Source organism: Nyctibius grandis, chromosome 3 (assembly GCF_013368605.1).
Source record: "Nyctibius grandis isolate bNycGra1 chromosome 3, bNycGra1.pri, whole genome shotgun sequence".
In the NCBI taxonomy this organism is placed as follows: domain Eukaryota; kingdom Metazoa; phylum Chordata; class Aves; order Nyctibiiformes; family Nyctibiidae; genus Nyctibius; species Nyctibius grandis.
The window spans coordinates 127,650-153,036 of record NC_090660.1 but is presented as its reverse complement, the minus strand read 5'-3'; the positions used below and the strand labels follow the sequence as shown (position 1 = coordinate 153,036).

At 42.5% G+C, this 25,387-nt stretch overlaps 1 protein-coding gene across 4 annotated transcripts in view; it reads right to left on the bottom strand.

The window, feature by feature from the left end:
• HECW1 (HECT, C2 and WW domain containing E3 ubiquitin protein ligase 1) overlaps window positions 1–25,387 on the bottom strand; it is a 257,027-nt gene that overhangs the window by 132,760 nt on the left and 98,880 nt on the right. For 3 of the 4 annotated variants that reach the window (XM_068396192.1, XM_068396195.1, XM_068396193.1), the window contains exon 2: window positions 8,189–8,513. In XM_068396192.1, coding sequence (XP_068252293.1) covers window positions 8,189–8,513 — 325 coding nt within the window. Of the gene's footprint in view, window positions 1–8,188; window positions 8,514–24,747; window positions 24,806–25,387 lie in introns of all 4 variants that reach the window. The other variant, XM_068396194.1, reaches the window with a different exon arrangement.

Sequence of the window (25,387 nt, the reverse complement as noted above, 5' to 3'; positions counted from 1 at the left end):
CCTGAACCACCTAATCTGAAGCAGAAAGAAGTACGCATAAAACCCAAAGGACACCCGTCATCCACTCCCAAAATCAAGGAGTTACAACTTTCAGCAAAACACTTTTGCCTTTGAACATCTAGCTTACTTTCAGAGCCCTATAGGACATCATTCTTTACCACTCCAGCAATCTCCAGATTACTGCTGGGAGATATCATTCTGATCTTTTGTGACACTGATACCAATTAAAAAAGCAAAGACGACTGCCAATTACAGAGACCCTATTAAATCTTGGGGCCGATATGCCTGTGGATTTTCAGAAGGCTCTGGATGAACTGTGGATCCAGTCCTTCCTCGCTGTCCTGCCCTCCTTCCACTTGAGCTAACCACCCTGAGAGTCTGAGTTCTGTCACTTGAGGAACTTCTCTCTCCTTCCCTGCAACAGTTGAGCCTCTGGCTAAAAGCGGAGCTGGTGGCAACAGGGCCTATTCTTCTATGGTATCCTTGAGGTGTTTGGGATCTGTGCTCCAGCACAACCCCTCACTCATCTACTTCTCTCCAGTAATCACAAATCTGCTGCTGAAAAGGCTGACAGAATGAGGAAAGCAAAAAGCTGAGCTGGGGCTCAGCAGTACCAGCTTGTAGAGGCTAAAAAACCCACAGCAGACATTAGGTTGCAGCGGGATGGGCACCTGCCTAGCAATACATTTGGTTCTGCATACACTTAACAGTGTGACAGTATCCACACAGCTCTCACTGCTACTTCAGCTATGTCTGTCCCACCTACAGACTTCTGCTTTAAAGCTCCTGCACTGCCAGATTTATTCTCACCACTGCAGCAGACGGACCACATCTGGGGTTTAGTATGCATTACATAAACTTCTCCACAATTAATGACATCCAGCTTGCACATGGAACTGAACATAGGAGGGAGGAATCCAAACAAAGATGATTGTGAGTGCCTTAGTGCACAACTGCAAATATGCAATGTGTGGTGAGGTAGAACATGGAGGAGTTTTCTTTGCTTGTTTTTAATATAACAACAGTTCCAAAGTTCTCATAGTCAGTGGAAGCCTCCCCATTGATTACAGCACAGTTTGGAAAATGAGGATTAGGAGAAAACAGTGCACCCATGAAATTTGCTAGAAGATGTTAAAGAGATGCTGCAGGCCCAAGGCAGTATAAAGACATGATACAGAGGGACATAGGAAGATCTGAAATGTGATCAAGGATGACACTTGTGCAGGTTAACAATGTTCCTTAAATGGGGGAAATAATCTGCAGTATTTGAAAAATGGGCTTATAGCAATGTTGGAAGATGTAACAGCAGACACTAAGTTAGACAGGCATTTGTGATCTGATACAGCAGCAAAAAAAACCCACCCCGAACCCAACTCAGATGTGTGTACTGAGGCACCATGGTGAAAAGAATCTCTAGAGAATCTGGAGTGATTTCCTCTGAAAAATGGTATTCAATTATACGCTTATTACAAAGTGGAAGATTTTCAGTGAAGAAAAAATGTCCTCAAGGCTGGAGAGATTGATGGATGAGAAAGATTACAAAAGCTAAATGCACACACAGTCATTACAGTAGTCGTGAAGGGGAGCACAGGAATATTCAAATGTTATGAACAGCATGTTTAAGTGTTATGAACACTAAGGAGTGGGAATGATTTAGTTTGGTTTAGAAAACTAAGAGAAGAAAAACACATGCTGAACCTTCAGAATCCACATAGCTAGCCTGACAGCCTCTACAGAACAGATCTTTCTGCTTTAAGCCTGATCCTGACAAGAATTTTACGTTTGTGCTGTCCACTGTGCCATGATTGATTCTGCCCAGCCAATGCTCTGAACGTGCTGCATGGATTGTGCTGATTTTGCAGGACTGAGGCCAAAATCTGGCTTTTGGTGCACCAATATCCCCCACTGACTGAATTCTGCAGAAATGCTTCAGTGGGTGATCATTACTGGCTTCATTATCACTCTGGACTATACAGTGATACAGGCCCTCCTCGCACAGCACAGAGATAGCTTTATCCACAGGCACAAGGCCCCTGGAATCACTGAGAAGGCAGGAGGCTGTTGTACTCCCTCTCCTGTTATTCAGGATGACAGCTGAAGTGGGAAACTCTTTTCCACCCATTCACCTAGAAAGAGGCTCATAATACCATAGCTATTATTTTATGGAGAAATACTAAACGAAAACAGGAATCTTTTGGCACACATTAAACACCTCTACCACATATTAAGGATATTAAAGGAAAAGAACTGGCAACCTACAGGCTTCTTTACCACGACTTCCCTAAAAGACCACAAAGCACAGCACCACTGCACTAACCCCTCTACAGAAGGTATTTGTGCATTACTACTGACAACACTGACACCACACAGATGGCAGAGGTGAACCTCAAAAACACTGAAAGGGAGAATGTTCCTGAAATAAATAGCACTGTGCTTCGTGAAAGCTGCCCGGCCACTGGGCACCTCTGTTGATGTTTTACAGAGAGAGCACAATTGCAGGTGTCAAACAAAATTTAACCTGCTGAGGTGATCACAGCCACCCACGGCCACCGTCCCCAGCCTGGCGAGAGAAACAACCACAAGAAGGCCTACTAAGGAGAAGCCCTAAGACCAGAGCAGTTCTCTTCAAAGGGCCATAAAAGGACTGGGAAGATGGATAACCCCAGGACACAACAAATCCAAACATCACCTAAATTCACTCTAAGCAGGCACATTATGAACAGTTTTGTTAAAGATGGCTATATCTGAGGCAGGGAGGTGGAGCAACCATCCAAAGGCACAGAGCGCGCCTGGATCGGGGATTAGAGCTGTAACGCAGGGGCCCACAACTCCTACCCTTATATGCACATCACTGTTTCTAACATTTTCCATCTCTGTTGGCAACGTGGGACACTTTCAGCTTGTATGCGTTGGATGGTTGTTAAAATAGCTGTACAAACAAGTTCTTATCCAAGTCTGATGGCAGGAAAAATGTAGATCTTTCCACTTGCCTCAGTGTGCAACACAGCAACACGAGGCCCTCTAGGCCTAAAATCAACCTGGAAGGTGTTTAAACCAATGTTTAAATGTCTATTAACCAATAGCTTTAAAAATTAGATTTGTCAGATTATGGTGAATTGTCTTTTGGGCAGAAAAATAACATCAAAGGCTGAAAAAGAGGAGGAAAACATGCTGTTTTAAAGCTAAACTTCAGTCACTAATTAGGTCAAGACGTTCCTACTTCATAAATTTGAGAGGAACTACTCTGTCAGAAGCCAAATATGGACAGGAAATTGGGCCCTACAAGATCTGCCTATGAAGAAACTTCTAATAAACAGCCTTTAATAATGTTTTGCTTTCCCACAAGAAAATGCTGAAAGCAAAAACCTACTGCATATGGGTAAGACAGCGTAATGTTAGCCCTGATAAATGCCCAGCCTCGGCGTGCACGGGCACTGGAGCAAACGACTCTTTCAACGTTTGCTTTAAACATTTCTCCTTAGCTACCCTACATCAGATACGGAGATGATGACAGAAGTGAAATCTAGTAGCAGCTAAAATACTACTGCAGTAATTATAAGATAGCTCTTTATCTCCAGGCGGCTGCCAGCAGTCCATATTAATTTATTTAAGAGGCTTTATACCCAGGCAAATAGTAATAGTAAATGAGATAACAGAGAAAGAGAAAACTCTGAGGTAAATCACTGCAAATATTCCATCTGTCTCACAGTAGTCACTAAATGAGAGCTCTTTTTAAAAAACATACAAACATGCTAACTTCATTATTCAAACCTTTGTTTTGGTCCCCCCCACACCTCAATGTGCATTTTCTTTTCTTTTCTTTTCCCATAGCTTTTCTGCAAAGAGAACTCAAATTCCAGAGACTTTTAAATAGCAACAGAGCTGTGTTATGTTTAATTTTCTCAGAGAACTCTTTTTGAGTGTTCACGTGTATTTTTGACTGTCGATATGTTTCTGAAAGACTGCTGATGTCCATAACACTGTAGTTCTCTTGAGGGAAGGCAAATGCACATCTTGGGTGAGTTGTTACAGAATTTAGATCTTCCCCTGCACAGCTCAGAGCTGATACACAGTATATACAAGGGGAAGTTAGAGCCTCTCTAGAGTTCAAGCTTAGTAGGAATGAAATGTAATTCCTCCTCCTGAAGGCACAATACATCTTAAACACCCAGAAAGGCTTATTCTTCCAATTCCCATATTTTTTATCATCTTACCATGGCTAAACTTAAAATGCATTGAAGTAATAATGTCTATATTTTAACAGAATCAACATTTACTATTCTCCCTTCAACTAAGTTTTCCTATGGCCCTTCATCAAAATCATGTAGGTGGGTGTAGATGTTTTCATGCAGCTCCAGGGTGGATATACTCAATACTATTTTTTGCCAACGACACATGACCACCATTTTTTACACTGTTTCACAAGAGATTGACTGGCTGCCTAGACCATTTCCAGAGGCCATGAGCAAAAGTTAACTCTAATAACCAATTCTAAATCCAGCTTTTACCTGCCTCTGCAATGACTGTTTCCCAGTTGGCCACCCTTATGAATGTGCACATGCACTGAAGAAGAGAAAAATAGATACCTATTGATAAAAGGGGCTGGTGCTCCTTCACGTGAGGAGCGAGCAGACAGAATTTCCCCATAGGGAGCACTCCCTTAACTCTTCTTTCAGGCTACTTTAACCTTTGAACAGCATCCCAAAATGCCCTATGGTATCAAAACATACGAGCTACCCAATTTTTGCTCTTTTTCTTTTAGAAGCCTTTTATATCATCTGTATTTCCCCAGACTTGGAACATTTTTGTTCTGAAGCCTGCAGTTTATTTGGTATCATCAAAATTTTAGTGATGGCACTGATGGTGACAGCAGACTAAGTCCTACGCATTTCAAAACCAACACTCAAAATTATTTGGAGATATTTCCTAGACGACCACAATGGCAATGATTAAACTGCTCTAAGATGAGAAGTACCCTCTGTTCTGCTTTTGTATAGCCCCTTCCTGGGATGCCCAGGAGCTCCCACGAGACAAATAAGAAATAATACCTCTAATGCTCCCGCACTGAGTTTTACAGAACACCCATAACACACTGCCTGATACCTCAAGGACAATTTCGCATCGTTCTCATGACTCACCACAACATTAAAGTATTTGCCACATTCAAACCTTTCAGCTCAAATTTCACCAATCCAAACAATTACAAAAAGAGCTGAGCTGTATCCACGAGCTGCCTTTCAGACAAACACTAGAGTGACCAGCAGCAATGCAACAGTTAACAGTATTGTCATGCAAGTGGTAACAACAGGCTTCAACACCAATCCCCTATTGAGCAGACTGAGCAAAGCTCAGGGTTTCTTTGGTTCTCTGGTTCCACTCTGGCTGCTAATGCAAAATATAGTCATATATCAGTTTACATTGTGAAGGTCATACCCACAAGGCCAGCAACATTTCCTCTCTAAACAGGAGTGGAAATACAGAAAATCTGTGCAAATGCACACACAAATCTAAGCCATTAGGATATCTGGATCTCCCACCCCTATAGATTGGTCACAAACATTGAATATAGAATGTATCAATGCTTTACTCCAGGTGATCAGCGTGCTTTGGAATGGCCCTTCCAATTGTCCCCACTTTGTCACCACCAGACCGTGTGGTGATCTTCAGGCACACAAATTCGGTTCTGTCCTGGTGAAGCTGAACTGAAAGATGCACTACAGCGACTCAAGGGCATTCAGTCTGCCAGACTGAGACTGCTCTAAAGCCAAGCCCCCAAAATGTATTCAGCAGCTGTTGCTTCTACAGACCCATTCCTAGTGGTTCCTTCTACTACGTTAATGTAGACGTAGCCATAGTGTCAGTCACCTTCCTAGACTCCAAGTGTTTTTCCATGTCAAACACACACCAAAAGCCATGTGATCTTCACAGTCTCCCATATTCTTTCTTTAAGGGAACCAAAACACCAAATCTCACCTTACATTAGGTTTTGGGAGGGGAGGAGGGGGAAGAGGGGAAGGGAAAAGAAAAAGGGAATGAGGGGTGCTGTTCTCTGCTATTTCCTCAGTTATTTAGATTGGGAAGCTGAGAGACTAGAGACAAAACACCTTCAAAGACACCAAGGGTCAGCTGTTGGTTTCTTGGGGGCTGGACACACTATTCATTTTTCATTTGGCAGTGGTGTTCCTTGGAACAAGCCACTGACTATTGCCATTAACAGCAGGCGTTCAGCCAGCAGGGGCAAGGATACGCTTCACCATTTGCACTTCTAATTTACTGGGGTGTCTGGAGCAACATCCTGTCTGATAGGATAAATAACACAGAAGTAGCAAGATGGATTTTTCTCTCCCAGTTAATACCTCATGTATCAAAGTCACCTATCAAAAACAAAAATTCAGGATGTGTCTTCACAGCCCTTGATCCAATGTCTTGAGCTATGAAACCTGGCTGAATGAGTTCACTGCGAAACAGGTCTGTGGACTTTGTGTTGACTCTAGGCTACCAGAAGTTATGCTTTGGCTCTTTTTTACTGAAGCAATACAGTCCTTCATGAGTGGCCTGTGCTACTACAGAATAGGCTTAGAGTATTTCTTAGTGCCTAGTACTGGAGGCTGATGTGTCTTCTCATCTGTTCCAGTAAAACACTCAGCTACAAGCTTAACTGTACACAGAAGTAATTCTGTTCAGGCCAACAAACCAGACTCCTTTCAGAACATCTGTTTTAAATCCAGTCTCTGTTTTTTCCTAAAAGATTTTAAATTTCAGAAGCCTACTTTTATTTTCAAAGCAGGGTATTTTATAAGGTTACTCACAGGAACAAGTACTGCAGCCTGGCTTACTGTAACCACTCCTTTCCCTCCATGTCCTAAACAGCCCCCTCATGTTCCCCTTCTCCCAGTCTCTCCCATACCCTGAACTCATTTTCCAGTGCCTAACACTGTGCCACCAGGGTTCCTCCACATGCTCAGACCTCCCATCCAGTCCCTTCTCACCTCACCGACATCTGTGTTCCCAACATCCTCAGCACATGACCCTGCTGGTCTTACCCACTAAAGCAACACCGTAGCTCCCTACAACGCCCCTACGATTGCTCCAAAAGCCCAACTCACAACATCACATGCTTTATCTGTTTTTGTTGGGCTCGCTATCTAGGCAAGATAAAACATTACTATTGGAACTAAAATACGTGCTCAGTGCTAGGCACACTTATCCAAACAGGTAAGGGCAGCACTTTACCAGCATTTCCCTTTGTGGGAGCACCAACTGGAGTCTATCCTCTTTACCAAGCCACTGGTTTTCAGGAAATACTTAAGAACTTCACATTTTTAAGACCTCTAATCCATAGAGGAATGTGACTGAAACTAATCCACCAGGTTCAAAACTCACCAGAGGGCAAAGAGTTAACACAGACTTCAGTCTAGGCAGCAGGACTGACTATTTCCATAGGAACCAAACCAGGTGAAAAAAATGCTCATTTTATACTGAAGTGAAACAATCAGGTAAAAGTCCATTGAAACCAATTCTTATTATTCTTATGTGAGGCTGGATTTACTACATGGAGATGCCAAAAACATACTAATATATATGGCTGAATACAGCTTCCAATACACCCCTTCTGGGACAACTCCAGACTGCCTCACTCTACAATTATTGTTCATATCAAAATATCTTTTGGCTATACAGGAAAAGTCATTCTGCTTCATGGGGTTTTTAAATGATTCATATTCTTGACTTGTAAAACCTCTCATCTGTCACAGATTACTCAAGGACTCGCAAAAGGAAACCCTGAAAACATTATGCTTTTTTTTTTTTTTTAAATACAGGAGGTATTTTCCCAAAACCCAAATGGCTTTAAAATGAAAATGTCTTGAAATTTCAAGAAACCATCAACAGAAAGCATTCCCATGTCTCTACTGAAGAAAAAGTGAGGGCCAGGACTGCAACCAGCAATTCAGGAGCGGAAGAAATCTTGTAATACATAAACCCACCTAAAGACTACACTCAGTGGAGCTGTATTAGCTCATTATTATTGTTAGCCCATATTATCCTCATCACACAATCACAGAATGGTTAGGGTTGGAAGGGACCTCTGGAGATCATCTAGTCCAAACTCCTGCCAAAGCAGGTTACAATGCTTGCAACTAAAAAAAGCAGCAAGAAACCCCAAGGGGAAGGGGTAAGAGGGACTCACCTATGAGATACATGCCAATCCAGTCCCCTGCATCCACCTCCTCCTTTATATCCCAGTAGATCACCAGGTCCTGTGAATGCCCGATGGAGTAGTAGGAGCTGCTGACCATCAGAGTAGACCGGCTGTCCGAAGTGACAAGGTCCGTGTCGCTGGTGGACCTAGGAATGGTGACCGTCTCGTGGGAATTGTTCCTGATGTCCATGTTATGGAACTGGTCAGGGTTGTAGCTGTATCTGAGAGGCTCTTTGCACCGGCGCCGACTTTGTGAGTTCCTAGATGGAGACGCCATGGCTGCCAGGCCCAGGAACCTGTTCTGGTACAGATTCTGCAAAGAAAAAAAGAAGGGGTTGTATTTACAGGGTGATTCCTATTTCAGTGACATTACAGCTCAGGAAAAGGAGTACATCAGAATGAGAAAATAATAAAAAGAAGCAGATCTTTTTCCATTCGGCATTGCAAAAAAAGAGGCACAAAAAGGTGCAGCAGGAAAGACAGTGCTAACTCAACTCCTACGCCGTAATTCTTACCAGGAAAACAAGTGTAAAAGCAAGCGTACACCACCAAGCTCAGCCGCAACCAGCAGTGTGTGAGGAAGGCAATAGTAGCTGGCTTCCTCCACGTTAATGCATGCATCCAGACACAAGCATCACAACTACCAAACTGCTAGAGAGCCATTCGCTTTTAACATCAGGAGATACTCTTCCTACTTCTGACACTAGGAGTTAGGTCTTCTCCCTCATTACATTTGCAGAGGAATCGTTCTTCAAACGCAGTCACCCCAGAGACCTTATCCCATCTGGAGAGACTGGTTAGCAATGAGTAAGAGCTCTTCCTCCCCGCTGGAGATCTTGAAGAGTGAGCCACGAAAAGGGAGTTACCCGTGTTACCAAAACAGAGGTGCCTTCGCTGAAGTGTAAACAGAAACTAGTTGTTGCAGTGTCTCTCGGTACCCCGACAGCTTCCAGTGCTGTTGCTCTGCTCCGTTTTTTGCAGTAGAGCGTGAGATACTACGCACACCCACTCTGACTGGAATTGGGAATACACCAGACAATTAATGGGAATAGAGGAGGTTACTGCAGAGCAGTCATTGTCTTAGCAGTTGAAAGAGTATTTTAATTCCAATCTACCCTCCTTCCTCAACACAAGCTGAGTGACTTGTATGAAATGTGTCATGGTGCCTGAATTAGGAGTTCTTGTGAGCTGGCAGACAGAGAATGCTTAAGTTATGACTGAGGTTAATTTTGATGTGAAGACATGCCCTGATACTGATCAAAACACTGGTTATTCCTTACTTCCATGCTGTTTGTTTTTCCCATTTCCCTTCCCAGCTTTCCCTCTCCTCTCCCTGCAGCTCTGCTATTTCAGTCACTCAGCTTTTCATTATTCATTAGCCCTCCATTATCCATCTGTTGCCAACCATGCTGTAAAGTCTGTTAGATACAAAACGAGACAGCTTTCCAGTACGCTATGAAATGCTTTCACATGATCAGAAGTCAAATCGTCCTTTTGATGTCAAGCAAATTAAGCAGAAGAAAAATCACAGCTCCTTTGTCCAGCCAAGCAGTTATTTAACCCTGGCTGTATTAAGGCTATGCTAGCACAGAAGAACAGCAAGTCCTAAAAAAATAATTTTTTTTTTTATTAATACCAATTTTGGTGGAATAATTAAGATACCTATTATTGTGTCTTAGGATTCTGTTGCACAAAAACTGTAGAGAGAAAAAAAATTCAACGAGCATGTTTGTACCCCTAGAATATGCTGTTGCCTTGCAGATACTGCCCTACAACGCTTGCAATCCAATGACCCAAATCCTCACTGCATTACACAGGGTTTGTAGCAAAAATAGCTCCAGCAGGGATGCCACACCTTATCGTAAGTGCTGGCAAGACTGAAGCAAATGATGCAAAAGGCTACACTAGAGAAACAGGAACAGGAGGAGGAAGGAAGCATGTGAGCAGAACAAAGTATGTGGTGGTGTATTTGCCATGCATCTCATCATGTCTTTGCTGCTTCTTTTCTAACAGTTACATCTATTCACTGCTTGAGAAGAGAGTTCACTTTGTAGTATAAAGACTGATATTCCCTGCAAAGAGAAAATGCATCTTCTTTTTATCAGAAACCAGGGTCTCACATGCCATGATCATTTTCTAATCCAGGGGCACTCGCGGGCACGCACAACTACCATGCTCTGATTTAAAATCGATGGGAGTTTCTCTCACTTAGCATCTGCTGTCGCAGCAGTACCCAAGACAACTACTATTGGTTTTAAAATGGCGAGATAGCAATGTGAAGACCTTCGAGCCTACTCTTCTGGACTAATCTGTATCATTAACGTGGGTTCCTTCGCTCATAGCTTGCCACCCAAAAGCTACTCCAGTTCAAAGGCAGAAATTTTATTTCTGGTGACAAATTACTCCAGAGAGCTGTGGTTCTGCAGATACTTCCATTTTTGAATGTTAACGGACGTAGAGTATTAATTAACTGCATACTTCAAATTAAATTAAACTTAAACGTTTATTTTTTCAACTTCAGCATGACTTTAAGCAGTTTTAATGAAAATGGTAAATTCATCACTATGTTCTAATTCTGTAAGCTCCCATTTTCCTGTACGTTGATGTCAGTGGAACAAATGGCATAATCTGACAACAACCCAGGAGGTCCCATTCTCCAGAAACGTGGGTCTCCCATATTTCCAGCATTGATTCTACACAAATACATTAATCTGCAAAACAGAAAATCCCCAAACTGAAAAAATCCCAAACAAATGGGACAATAGTCACGCATCATTATCTGGATTAAATAATAGCATCAAAATACAAGAACTGCTGTATGAATAAGTAGAAAAGGGGTTAGGAAAAATAGTTACTCCACATTTTATTACCAGCTTTGCATGTTTTCCATGCAACTCTCTAAAGCATGCACACAGCCCCCGGGCTCTGGTGACAGTCTTGGCCATAGTGAGACAGCTTAAAAAAACTGCAAAGACTTCCTCTGTACGCCTTGTGGAAGCAATCTGATCCATCATAGATACTTAGTATATGAAAAGAAATCCTTTTTAGGGCTTGAGATTCATATTTATTCTCCCTGTCCCTCTGCAGAGGTGTGCACACTACACACAGGAAGCTCCACTCTCATTTCTAACACACGATGTACATTCTACAGCGAGAACGATGAATGGCCAAACGTTGACCCAACAGCACAACAGATGCAGCCTGGCTGTCAACAGCAGCAAATCCCTCTTCGTTCCTGGCTCAGAACAGTCACTCTACAGCTGCTTCTACAGTCGTTCTTTCCAGGGGTGTTTCCACCCATGGACTCTCTGTACCAAACCACCCCCAGGCTTCACTTTCCCACCCACTCCCCTCACCGCTTGTGTGATGGTTGGCTGTGAGGAGAACCTTTGCTGCTCAGGGCATCTATGTGTGTAAGAGGAAAGGTGGGTTTCTCCTAGCACCTTTTAACTCTTTTGTCTCGGATTATCAGATTTTGCCCCAGAAGGGCCTGTCTTGCCACACTTAAGTACATCACGCATGTATGTTATGTTCAACATACGAGCTCAAGCTTGTCCTAAATCGATGGTGCCAACACTGCGCTGGTGACCGATGCCCTGCTTGGCTATCTCCTATGTCTGAACTTACCCAGGGCAGGAGGAACGAGGTGACAAGGATGTACAACATTTCCGTTATATCAGCGATGCCCAGTGACTTTAGTTTTCAACACCTAAAGTAGCAGATGTAAAGGTCCTTCCCTTCCCTTCCTCATTTGGACATACATAATATGTAACACAACACACCTAAGTAATTTTCAGTTATTGTATAATAGACAACTTTTACACTAACATCTTGTCAAGAAATGCAAATATCGCTAGTGATGGAAAACACACAGGTTTTCTACTGCCATCAGCTGCTCCAGCATAGATAAGCATTTACTCCAATAAATTTAATAATTAAACTTTTTTTTCCTATCAGAAACAGCCCTTTTGTGTACAGATAGCTATGGCAAAAAGTATTTAGCTATAAAATATTAGCGTGCTGAACAAAACTAGCTAAAGGCACATTTTTCCCCTCTCACTGCTACTCTCTCTGATTTTTCACAAAGTTCTGGAAAGCTTTGTCTCTAAAGATCTACCAGCTACATAAAAGTCCTACTCAAACTGAGATTTCTGGAGGATTATCTGTGGGCAGAACTTGCCTTTTATTTATGTCACTTAGTCCATCTAATGAAAAAAAAAATCAGAAAAATTAATTTAGGGTATTTTTTTCCCCATGTAAATGCAACTGCAGTCTCTGATGAGGGAAAGTAGGAAGGAGTGGCCAAAAGAAAATGACAGACAGGATCTGATTGAAAAGAAAACTGATCTCAAAAATGTATCCATAGAAAACTTGTAATCAGTAAATACCAAGCAAAAATATTTCACAGATTTTCTTCCCACGTTCTCTCCCTTCACACTCACACCTCTCTCCTTGCCTGATTGCTGCTTGGCACTGGGACAGCAGAGAGCTGTTGCCACCACTGCCTTGTCCTTCACCACCTGAGAAAACCACACACCTCCCTCTCCACGACAGGAAGAATCCTCTGGCTAGAAGGCGTCACACCACTATCGCTAACTGAATTTCACCACAGGATTCAGAGCTGCCATGCAGCAAGTTCCCCTGGAGAGCTGTGGGGCTTCGTGTTACGGATTTTTTTTTTTTTATTTGGGATTCTTTTAAATCATGCCAGAAAGGTACCTTCTGCCTTAGCAACAGAGATAGATCTCAGCTAAGCATCTGCAAGGATCCCGCTCAATTCTCTGTTCAGACAATTAAGAACCGTCTTCTTAGATCTTACTAGACATGTGGGCTGACACCAGTTACCTCCTTTGCTGCTTGGTCAGAGAAGACCTGTTTGTGCAGGTCAGCACGGTGGTTCGACAGACTTTCACTGTCCATACCAAAGATACTAGATGCTTGAAATACAACCCATCACTGGAGCACTGGCAGATAAGGAAATCAAATGGAACAAGGTGACAATATTAGCCAGCAGGACAGTGGGCTCAAAGTAAGACATATGTAGTCATTTAGATGTCTGCAAGCATCATTGCAACCAGAATTTCAAGGGCAAGTACCGAGAAAGACAGTGAGATAACATCTGTGTGATGGGAAGCTTGGGACGCAGCACATTTATCCACCTGAAAATTTAATAAGCCACTAGTCATATCTGATGTCATAGGCAAATCAGATGTGGAGCCAGTCTCTTGGTTGCTCCACCAGAGATGAAGGTTCTCCTGATAAGCTTTTAGCCTTCATTTGCAAGGTTTATGCATTTTGTAAAAGACTAATTAAAAAAAAGAGGACAGATTAAAAAAAAAAATCAGGGTAGCCTGGTGAACGTGGTAAGTTATGGCAGCAAAAGTCTTCTGGCCAAGCCGATCACGTGTATCAACAAGGATATTGTACTAACAGAAACACAAGGTCGTAACAGCCTGTATGAAAGGTTTAATTGGCTGGATGACAGACAACAGAAAAAGGTTTTTAAAAACTTACAGCTCAGGTTTGAACACCCAGAGCAAAATCCTGAGGCTGGGCCAGAAAGACGGGCAGGAAAGCAACAGTGCCCATAGTCCTCGGAAGGTGTCATGATGGGAGTCTGCAAGCCAGAGCTTTGAGGAAAGCTTTATCTTGAAGGTGAGCCTACCTAAGGGGCTTTCAGTATGTAAAACTCTCTTATTAGAGCATAAATTAGAATCAGGTAAGTTCTGAAAGACGGGAAACTCAGCTCTGTTGGGTGGAATAGTGAAAAAGCTGGGTCAAAGCAAAAAGATAAGAGGATGAATCTCACTGCTGCTGCTTACAGAGCAGGACTGTCCCCTCCAGCCTTGCTCTCAGCCCAGCAATGCAAAGTCCTTAGAGCAAACCCTTCTGCTTTTCGCAGCCCTAAAGACTTGCTGCAGGACCTGCTCCCTCCTCTTCCCAGCAACCTTCTCATCTCCACTCCCACCCCAGGCCTGCTGCTCTGGATCTTTCCCCCCCATCTGCTCCTCCCACCCATCGCCCAGAGGGCCCCTGAGCTGCCACCACTCAGCAGCGTTCAGGGAAGGGACACTCTCCCTCTGTCAGACTCTAAGCCAGGAAGAGGTAAATAAAGTACACAGATTTCCTCTTTTTTTGCCTAGGGACAGTCCTCTTAGCACATGGTACCTACGCAGCAAATTGCCAACCACGAGAACATTTGCATTTTCCATCCCTGCAGGCGCAGTACAACTGACTACACAAAACGCAACGCAATGCAGAGGGAAGAAGAAATGAAGTTCCAAAGTGAGCTATAATCAAGGTTACAGTTTCAGCTATCCTAACAGCCCCCCATCAACCTACTCCTGTCTATCATGGCTATTTGTTTACCATCATGTCAGAAAAATCCCTTCAGACATTTGAATTTTGGTAGAATGGTTAGCACAACTCTTAGCACAAACAGGATTTTTAAAGCATAGCTTATAGCACAGCCACATCCAGTGTGGACCACGCCAGCTTCACAGACACACAGTCCTAGTGACTGCGGTGTCGAAGACTAAAAACATTGCTGCTCTGCTGTGAAGTGCTCAATTGTTCCTCCTACTGAGAAGCCGTGACCATGCTGGATGCCCTGTTCCAGGTTCTACACAGCACATAATAACAGACATCTCTTACCTGATGGACTTTTATAGCCAGTGGCTTCAGCTCTTCAAGTACTTTGTCCATGCAAAAGATCGATGTCTTTAATAGCACTAACAGGGGCCCAGATTCACCCAACTCAAGCTTTAAGCACTTGAGTCACCTTATTTAGGGATGCAGGTGCCCAAGACTCCCCGTGTACTCAAGAGGGGAGAGACAGGCTCCTCCTGAAAAAAACTGAGACCCAGGTAAGGCTTTTACAGAGAGGATTCAGCTCCACCTCTCTTCATCACCTTTCTACAGAGTCAATGACTGTTGGGATCCTAGGTTAGGCATGTTAGGGTAGGTAGGAAGGAGCCACACCTGTGTACCAACCTCTCAAACTATAAGATTTCATATTATATAAAGTGGGCAAAGCACTCCCGAGGGTGGCAGAAAATGTAAGTACATTCAGGCATGTGAAATAGAAACAAGGCATATTAAAGAAAGATACTAAACTACGACTTGATTATTTAAGAACAGTCTGATTTTCTAGGCAAGTATAAAATTGCAAACGAGATGGTACATCCAGAGAAAGTCAAAGCAGAGAAAATAAAAGAAAATACTCAGTATCCTGTATACACTTGATGTACAGATCTTTTCAGAAGTGTAACACCAGTAAACGTAGCAGAGGTTTACAGGAAAAGCTGTAAGGACATCTTGCAAAATTCAAGAGACTGCTAACAAAATGATGCAGAGTAAATATGAGCTGCAGAAAAATATCCAGTAATGTATGACGTTTCCCAGAACCATCAGGCACAGTCATTTCTCTGCTCAGAAGCTGTCCCACATTTCCCATATCTCTTCTCCAGAGTCCAAAGACTCCTCTGAAAACTTTTTTGCAGAAAAAACTCTTAATTTTTTATGATATGTGAGAGTTATAGAAATCCCACCGTTCTCTACCATTAATAATGTATTATACCTTCCACCATGACAACTGTTTTCCTAAAAAACAAAGCTTGTGTGATGTCTCTGGTGTATATTGCTACCAGATAGAAGAGCTGTCTAATGTATTACACAGGTATCAAGCATAGCTTGTGTATAAAAGACACACACACAGAGAAGGCAACAGAAAGCAACCAAGCACAGATCACAAAAGTGAAGTTTTTAATATTAACCTCCCTTCAGACACGAGTATGAATCTCTGCAAAAAGGTCCATGGGCGCGTGTATCACAGGATTTATCCTGCAGGACTCGGACCTGCCCATGTAGTATTGCCATCACCCACGCTCCCCTCTCTGCCTGTGCACCCCTGTGTGCAGCACAAACAGATCCATACACACCCCACAAGATGTTTGTATCACTGCTGTGACCTGTAAAATTTCTATCGACACCATGAGCTCCCTTCCCTGCAGGAGCTGTGTACGGTTTCCCCCCTGCCTCCCGCTATTCCAGGCTGTCAGCAGGGTCCCTGCTCCTCTGTGCCACATCCCTCACATCACAGCCCATGCCACATCCCCAGGTGACCATGCATCTTCCTCTCCTCCCCACTCCTTTTCAGTCTCAGGGCACATCTCCCCTTCCTCACTCATTAATATCACCGCCCTCCCCTCACCTGCAGGTAGGAAGGGAGAGGGCACAAGGCATCACTGGCTGTACCAGCCACAGGACAGGCACTGAATTAACGTGTGGGGACCACAAACACACAACACCCCAGAGGGACAGAAGGAGGCTCTTCTCACTCATGGTTCCTTCCAGCTGCCCATTGTGGCTGACCCCCACCCCACAGCAAAGAGAACATTTTAAATCTCCTGTTTCATTCATTGCCCCTACACTCATGCTTCATACCCCCATCTGCATTTCTTTAAGAGAAAAGTGATGTGCAATGTCAGTACCTTAACCTCCCCAGGCAGCGAGGCAGGGCTGGGGCCGGGAGGCATTATCAGCAGGCTGTGAGCATTAATGCCTACATCAACCACTCCTTTGATCTACAAACAACAACAAACCAGTTTCTCAACCAGACACCAGCTTCAGAGCATGCCCTCAGCTCCATCTTCTACCTTGCAGCAAGGCCTAGAATATTCCCTGACATTTTAAAATTAATTTGCTACTGAGCTCCTGTTATTATCATTTTACCTCCAGACAAACACAGAAACGCCACCCAGTTGAGTGTGCTTGATCCTGCATCAAATAAAATTAAAGGCAAAACTCCTCTTGACTTCAATGTGGAACAAAGTGACCTCGTAAAGCAAAGGCAAACCCATACAGGTGTCAACAGCTGCAGCCAACAAGGGCTAATCCAGACCTGGAAAACCAAGAGTTCATATTTTAACTAAAACACTTCCAATGTTTTCATCCATGCTACAACCTATTCTGCTGGAAAACACATTACACAAAACCGTAGAGCAGCAAGTTCCATTTTAGGACACAGATCACAGCAACTTGCCTTAGAGTGAGATCTCAAGACCTAGAAACAAATCTGTCATTTGATGGGTTAGGATTAATTTAAAACGTAATTGTATTTTTAGACCATCATATCTGAATGTTTTTTCCCATGCAATTATAATACTAGAATCCAACACATTTTTCTTCTCTTCAAAAGAAAAGAAACTCCCCATGGATTTACACTGGAACATCAGACGCTGAAGCTTATTCATCATCACTGCGTGGTTTTTGTCTGATGTCACTGCAGGGCAGAACAAAAACTACTTGCAAGTATTAAGAGTCCGACTGCCACATTTAAGCATGCTTGTTCTCAGCAGACTGACTTCTGATGGCTGCATACTCTTGGGGAGATTATGACAACATCCCCATTTGTTTGTAATTAATTTTTTAAAATTATAAATATCTAAAGTTCATTATGTGGGGTTTTTTTTAAAAAAAAATATCTATTATAACAAAGGTTTTGAGGATCAAGAGTTATTTTGCGCTGAAAAACAATAAAGGAAAACTGATTTATGCTTAGTAATGCCTCAGATCAAATACGTTATTCTTGAAAATAATCCTGATGCCACTGAAAACTTAACACTCCTGACAGAACCCGCAAGGCATAGTTTAAAGGGTGAGATTTCTCTGTTCCTGGGCAGATAAAAATAGCCTCGGATACGTATCTCCAAACCAGACTGCTACTTAATGTTTCATCTTTATTAAAACTTGTTTATGTTTTGATTGTATAACTCATAATAAATCGCTACTATAATTGTGTTCATGAGAGAGCAAAGAAACCAGGCAAACTATCCCAGGAGGAAATGAGTAATTCTGGTATTACAGTCTCTAGCTGAGGAACAAGCTTCAGATTTTATAAAGAGAACATGTGGTGGCTTCATCTAGGGCACAAAAATAATCCTACATGAGAGAACAGAAGCTGTGTTCAGGAACTGTTTTCCTCTGGGTCACTGTAAGACAATCCTGAGGTACATGTTGAAGGTTTCCCAGGGAACTGCTAGCCAAGGTTAAATGAAGGTAGCCCAGTAGTTTCCCCCTGGAAAACAAGTATGGGGATAAAGCAGATTTTCAAAGCAGAAACTGCACAGAACTAGATCGAGCAGACCAAGAAGAGCAAAGTGGTGCAGGCTCCTCCAACCAAATATAAACATACAAGAGAGACAAGTCCCGCTGACTACCATCACCAAGATAACTACCATCTAGTATGATAATTAGATATTACTATGTTGTGTCACACAATCGCATGCACAGGCATGTACGTCTGCTCACACGACTGCATGAGGTTCTAATTTACTTTTTTCTCTTTTACTCCAGCTCAAAAGGGTTTGTGGTCCTGTGTTCAAAAGGTCTCATGAGAGTTGTCAAAGAGGAAGAACGTCTGCAAAGGTGACTGGAAAAGTTGTATTTCACTCACCCACAGACAAAAGCACAAGAATGGTTCTGAATGAAGGCTGAAGCCATAGTTTGATTTAATTTTAATGAGGACCCGTTAGTTAGACTTAACCCAATGCTGTTTTGCTGCCATTGAATCCTCACAGAAGAGAAGTAATTACAGTTTCTAACACTGCACTTAAAGGCCCAAAGGAGAAATTTTTTAACCTATTTTTCTAGTAACAACCCCTCTGTCAAGGAAGTGTCCTAAATCCATCACGAATTAGGTTCTAGGGCATTGCAGTGAAAGTCTAGAGTTTCATTAATTAGTATTTATAGAAGCCTGCACAAGTAAGCAAGGTGGAAAACTGTTCGGTTCTGCAGGTGTTAAACCTGAGTTCTGGAAGGAAGACTGAGACACGCGTGGTCACGCAGCGAGGCTGCGGCCGTGCCCTGCCTGGGTGTCTGGGCGTGGGACTCGGTCTTCTCTCCTAAGGACAACGAGAACTACCCACCGCCCAGTTCTGGGCACAGATCAATGAGGCACGCTTTGGTCCACGGATGATCCTTTTAAGCTGATGGCATGACTTGCTGGATAAAATGCTGTTCAACTGAACCTTGGGCAGCAAAACTGGAATGTCAGTGAGGTTAGAACTTGACTTTTGAACAGGTATTTCCATCAGGGGCTCTCAAACACCACAAGAATTCATCTGTGCGTAAGACCCACAAACGGAAAAGACACTCATTGGACAAATTTATCACTTGTAACATATTAGCTTAATGGCCACATGTTTCTGGTACTTTTTCTCTCAATATTAGTGATAAATTAACTAGACTGCTGTATTTTTCTAACCTTTAACCAGAAGCCGACTGTTTGTATCAAAGGCATTCAGGGATGATTCAGAAAGCACTCCTGGAAACACAAACAGCTCTGTTAGCAGTGAATTAATGGAGTTGGTTTCCTGCAGAGCTCTAATCCTTCATCACCACCAAACCTCTACTGAAGTCCCAGCTTTTTCCTGTCCATCCCTCTGCAAAAACACACCCGAAGTGAAGGTACAGACAATCCCAGTGACTGTCCTGGCTGCTGCAGCAGTTGATAGATGGGCTCTACGTGCCTTTTCCCCAGTCCGAGACCTGTAGAAACATAATTCTCTCAAAGATAACTATGTTTTACTTGAAATTAGCCAACAGCTTCAGAAGTAAAGGAGTGACAGACAGACAGGACCATTGAAGAAGTCTGAAGATCTTCTTCCTAATTAGTATTTTGTCGTACAGTGCCCAGTGTGTTCTCATCCTGGTGAAAAACTTTAGTTACAAATGAAACTAAATACTTTTATATTTTCTGTATGGTTTTTGTGACAGATTTCCAGCTTACTAGTAAAACTGGTGTGAATTTTTTTCTGCCATGTTAAAGGAGGCATCAAGCGTATACTTCTTCTTCAAGCAGCAAAGAAATTCGTAAAGGTGAAAACTTTGTGTCATGAAGAATGGACTAATTTAAATTGCAAAGTACAAAAAAACCCTCATTTATATTTTTCATTTTTAAATTCCCAATGCAATTAAAATATATATTCACGTAAGAGTCAGATGTAATTTATCTGACGGAGCTTTGCCATGTATTGTAGAATAATTTTTTCATTATGCAGCTAGCACTGTAAGTAGTTTAATATTGATAAAATTAAACATTCACTGATTTTAATTAGTCTTTTATCATATAGAATTTCACAAAATAATGGATTTTTTCCAGCCAGTTTCTCTGTTGGCTTTAAAGAGCTGGGCCACATTTTGAGAACAGACTTAGATTTCCCAGTAAAATCAAAACATTTGTGCATGTGGAAACCAAAGGATTTCTGCCCGTCATGCAAGGGCAAAGCTGCAAAATACAGCGGCAGCAACGTAGGTGGCCAGTGTGGAAATCCTGAAAGTGAAAAGTAAATTTGTATTTTACCAAATGAAATGATAAAGCCTTTTATCTCAGAATTTTTAAAGGCCCCTGAGTTTCTAGGTGACAACAGCCAGTACAGCAACACGAGATTGTAAAGCAGCATCAGAACTCCCCAGGCACACAGTGCAGGAACCTCCCTCCAGCACAGAGAGCGGCTTGAGCACGCGGGTACGGAGCCACGTAAAGCTTTTTAGTTCCTCCAAAGTGAATTAAGCCTGGGCTTGATCTCGCACATCTTGGGTGCAACGGAAAGATTCCTGTTGACTTCAACAGACTTTGACGCAGATCCTGTCCCACTGGGTCACTTGGGGTTCTTTTAAATTCCTAAATACTCAAGATTAGATGGAAAGCACCACCTTCACAGCCTTCCACTTCCATGATATAACGGGAAGAACAGCAAACCTGTCACCAAATTTCGCTGCAATTGCTCTTTTCCCAATAACTTGAATGACAGCGTTACTCAGTCGTGCTGGTTTTTAGTGCATGTCTTTGTTCCTGCTGGTGCCCTTAAACTCCCTGGTGCTTTCCCAAATGTACAGTTATCCCCTCAGAAGGCTGGCAGATAATAAGCAGATACAGAGAATTGTTCCTTCAATTAAACTGATGCTGGAGATCGGGACTGACGTAAACAGGAAGAGGGAACTGTGCCAGAAGTTAATCTATTTCTTAATTTCTCTATTAAGATGTAACCATCATCCCAGCCAATATTTATATCACTCTAATTAAAAAGACATTAGGAGAGCAAGGGCTCTGGTGTGCAGCTCCACCTCACCTCCTACCACTGCCTCCACCAGCACCTAAGCTGAGGGTCTGCAGGACAGCGGGGGCCAGGGGGGTTCGTTCATGCCTGCAGGTTGGCCAGCCACGACCCCTTTAGCACCCAACGGGGTTTGGTGGGTCTGGCGGCTCTTCTGCCTACCAGACAAACAGGAGAAGAGTTGCAGTTCCAAACACACTCTTTACATCTTTCTGTTTATCATCAGCAAAAAGAAAGGCAATGCAAGTGCATGAGGTACAGTGTAGAACAAAGGGGCTGCAAAATGCTTTATTTTGGATATGTGGGAAGGCTTCTGGCTGGGAAACAGCTTTCAGTACAGGTTCTACCTATGGGTGCTGTTTTATAAAAAATAATTCCTATAACTGATTTTTTGTTGTTTATTTGTGCTCAAGAACTACACTGCAAAATACCATTCGAAAGGTGTCTGTGTGTTGAGTCCTAAATAAACCCCAGGTAACAACTCTACATTTACAACGTTTGGCACAGGAACACTGATAAAACTTTTTTGTGTAAGTAATTTGTGTGATTAAAACGATGAGCCCCACACATGCTAAATTCTTAAGTAAAGGCTTTTTTTTTTTTTTTTAACATAACACTGCTTTGTGTTTTAATGCAAACACACAGCATACTACAGAGAGCACATGTGCTACAGCGGCCACAGACAGACCAAACACAACACACAGCTCATACAGAAGTTGATTATTGTGAGCAGTGGCTCAGTGTAAGCCCTCCTCCCTAACGGAGGGCTAAATCCAAAGCAAAAGGTTAACGTGCTGTTCTCTGTCTCATTCAGAGAAGACCTTTTAAAAGCCAGAAACGCCTTGCAGAAGCCACCACGTACTAGAGCACTAACTCCTTTCTAGCCCAGACCTTATTTCGTTTTTGTGCCATAACAGGGTTTTTTTGGCTACTTTTCTATCTTTTCATTCCGGTCTTTTACAGCCTGCATTGAGATTTGGGCACTTGAATGAGGCCAACTTCGTTATATACTTACGAGAGAAAAAACAGTGCTCTGAATACCACTAGAAGCATGACTCTGTTCTGTTGACTATACAGGGTATATGCAGGGAAACTAAATTAAGAAACTAAATTAGGTACTTAAACACGGGGCTGTGAACAGCGCTTAGGCCTACCCAAGGATCTGGAAGAGTCCTGCACCCCCTGTGCCCACCAAGTCTCCACACTGCTAACAAATACCGGCACTTTCCTCAAATGCCTGCATGCAACTCAAAAAGCTGATCTGCAAGGTCAAGTAAATGCCCGTACAGGTACACACTGTTCATTGCCATGGGCTAAATTGTGCATCTGCTTTGCTTTTCTTGAAGAGAAATTTTTTCTATGCTGAGACTGAGGCAAACAATTTTTTTTTCTAATAATGACAATAAAGGAGAAAAAAGTGTCCAGTAACAGATGGAAATACTGGTAGAAACTTGGTTCAACATGTTTTCCATAGGGGATGAGGAAAGGTGAGGTGGGGCAGGGGACTGAGGAATGACTTTCTTCAATTTAAAAAGTGTTTTGTTTTTTTTTCCTTCCATACATAGAGTACAGTGGTAGAAACCAAGCCAAAGCTGCATTTCCACTCAATTTTATCAATAAAAAGCATATAATATATCTTATATACAGCACTTAGTGACAAGTACTTATGATTTGCATCACTTTAGTACATCTGAATCCAGCTGTCCACATAGACTGAGGACCAGCCTTACCTGGGACAGAAGACTCCTCTGAGGAGACAAAGCATCACAGCCAGTTGAACATGCTGCAGCAGGTAGTTAATTGACTCCCTTCCTGCTGTCGTGTCAGCTGCCTGCTTCTGGCAGGATTCTTGGTGGAAGATATTTAATACAATCTCCATGATCTCCTGTGTGTTGTATGCAAGGGCTCAAATTTGTTAAGACACTTAGGCAGCAGTGAGAGATGCTCTTGTTTAAAACTTGGGAAGATTCATCACCACAGATGAATTTATGTGAGCTGCAAAACGTATTATGCCCTGTGCTTTACTAAAAAAAAAAAACAACCCTCTTCTCAACTCTTTTGACATCCCTTCTCCTATTAAACATGCCCTTCCTTTTGAGACTCTTCACTTGAAAAAAAATGCAATCCTACAATGACCTGCATCATCTTTTTAGAGGAATATTTCATTTAGTTTTTGGACTGCGGCCTAATTGAAATACACTTTTTTTTTCCAGAGTAATAAAAAGAAACTGCCAAATACCTCTGAAGATGTACTTACCTGATGCAATAGCTGCAAAATTCAAATTACTGTCATGTGAAATGCTAGGTGGTGAACAGTTTCCATAAGCTAGAACATTCAAGGATTGCTTTTCACCGCAGAGTCTTTCCATGACTCTTCACCACATTTTAGACCGTATGCACTGTATACAGCACACACACCTGGGCAAGTTTCGCACTGCATTTAGTGTAGAACACCACTGAGTTTCCTCAGCAATTACAGCACTGCTTAACTTGCACAGAGGTTCAAAATACCCCCCAGCAAAGCTGCCAGCGCCTGAGGCTCTCACTGGCTACTACAAAGTGCAAAACTTCACACAGAAAGGATACATCCTTATGAAACTGGAAGAACATAATGACCTGTTACACACATGGCTGTTCACTGAACCCTTACTCTTGACAGAATTGAAGTTACTTGGATGATTAGTAACAAAGAAAAATGCAGAAGCAAACACAGAAACAGAAGCCCCAATCAGAACAACAATTTCATCGACAGAAATAAGACTAGATAAGCTTTAATGCACATTCTGGCTTTCTTTGATAACACATGACAGTTCAGCAGACCGAGCTGCGCAGGAAGATGCATTCAGCAGCAGTGGGTTACGCATGCACATCATCTCACAGGTTCCCCTAGCCAGTGGTTAGTGCCAGTCACACATTCCTGCATCTCACACATTAGTGTCTGCCGTGATGGCTGGTTTGTGTGTCGTGATGGCTCAGAATTAATTCGCAGTTAGAAGCTGCAGGTTTGTGAAGGTGAGTGATGCATTCTGTGCTTTGCCTACGCATGGATGCGTGCAACTGCCAGGTTATGGTTGCCTGCTGCTCCCAGGACCTCCTTGCTAGGATCTTATAATTACCATGTCTTGATTCAATACGAATTCTTGGACAGGCCACACAAAACAAAACCAACACTGACATCAGATGGATGCTTAGCAGGTTACAAAAAGAGAAAACAAAACAGAAACAACAAAAGATCACTTCAAATGAAGCTTGATTGGACGTGTTGTTGAAAAGGTGCTCAGATTACCTGAACTGCTTTGTTTGATCTCAAACATGGACCAGGGGCAGCTGCAACGAGCTCCAAGCTTTGGCACATTCCATTATATGAATGGCAGTGAATTTATAATGGAATGGTATGGATGGGTTTTATAATCAGAAAAACACACTGACCTTAACACTACACAGGTGGAGCAGCATAATGACCCGCCAATTGTAAGTGCATCAATTCCTGGGGAAAAGTTCAATGAGGTTAACTCAGCATGTATCCCAGAACCGACATAAGCGACATTTCAAAACATTGTTTTTTCCACAAAAACCTGGTTGTCTCTGCCAACATTTAATTGAGTTGCTTCACTGTTCAGCACTGAGTATATATCTCACCCACATTAACAGTAGACCTGGACATTGTCATATACTTCAACGCTGAAATATGTGTTTAAAAATAATAACGGTATTAACTACAATAAACTTTCCAGACTGTGTAAGATTAAGCATCATATTCATTTAACTTAGAAATGGAAAGAAAACAAGAGGCCTGGATATAACAAGACACTATCAGTGGATCTTCAGCTTCGCCATCTCCCTCCACCTTTCAAAAGGCACTAAATCTCATGGACAGAATCCATTTTAGTCCCAAATCCACCAACTCTCTACAGTCTGGTGGCCCTTTACCTTTATTTAAAAAGCATATTTACATTGGAAATAAAGCCAGGTGATCCCACAGTTGGGCAAAGAGCCACATAATCTTTGGAGACAAATCTCAGAGAAGTGAACCCCCCCACACACACACACTTTTTCAGCTGTCCGTTAG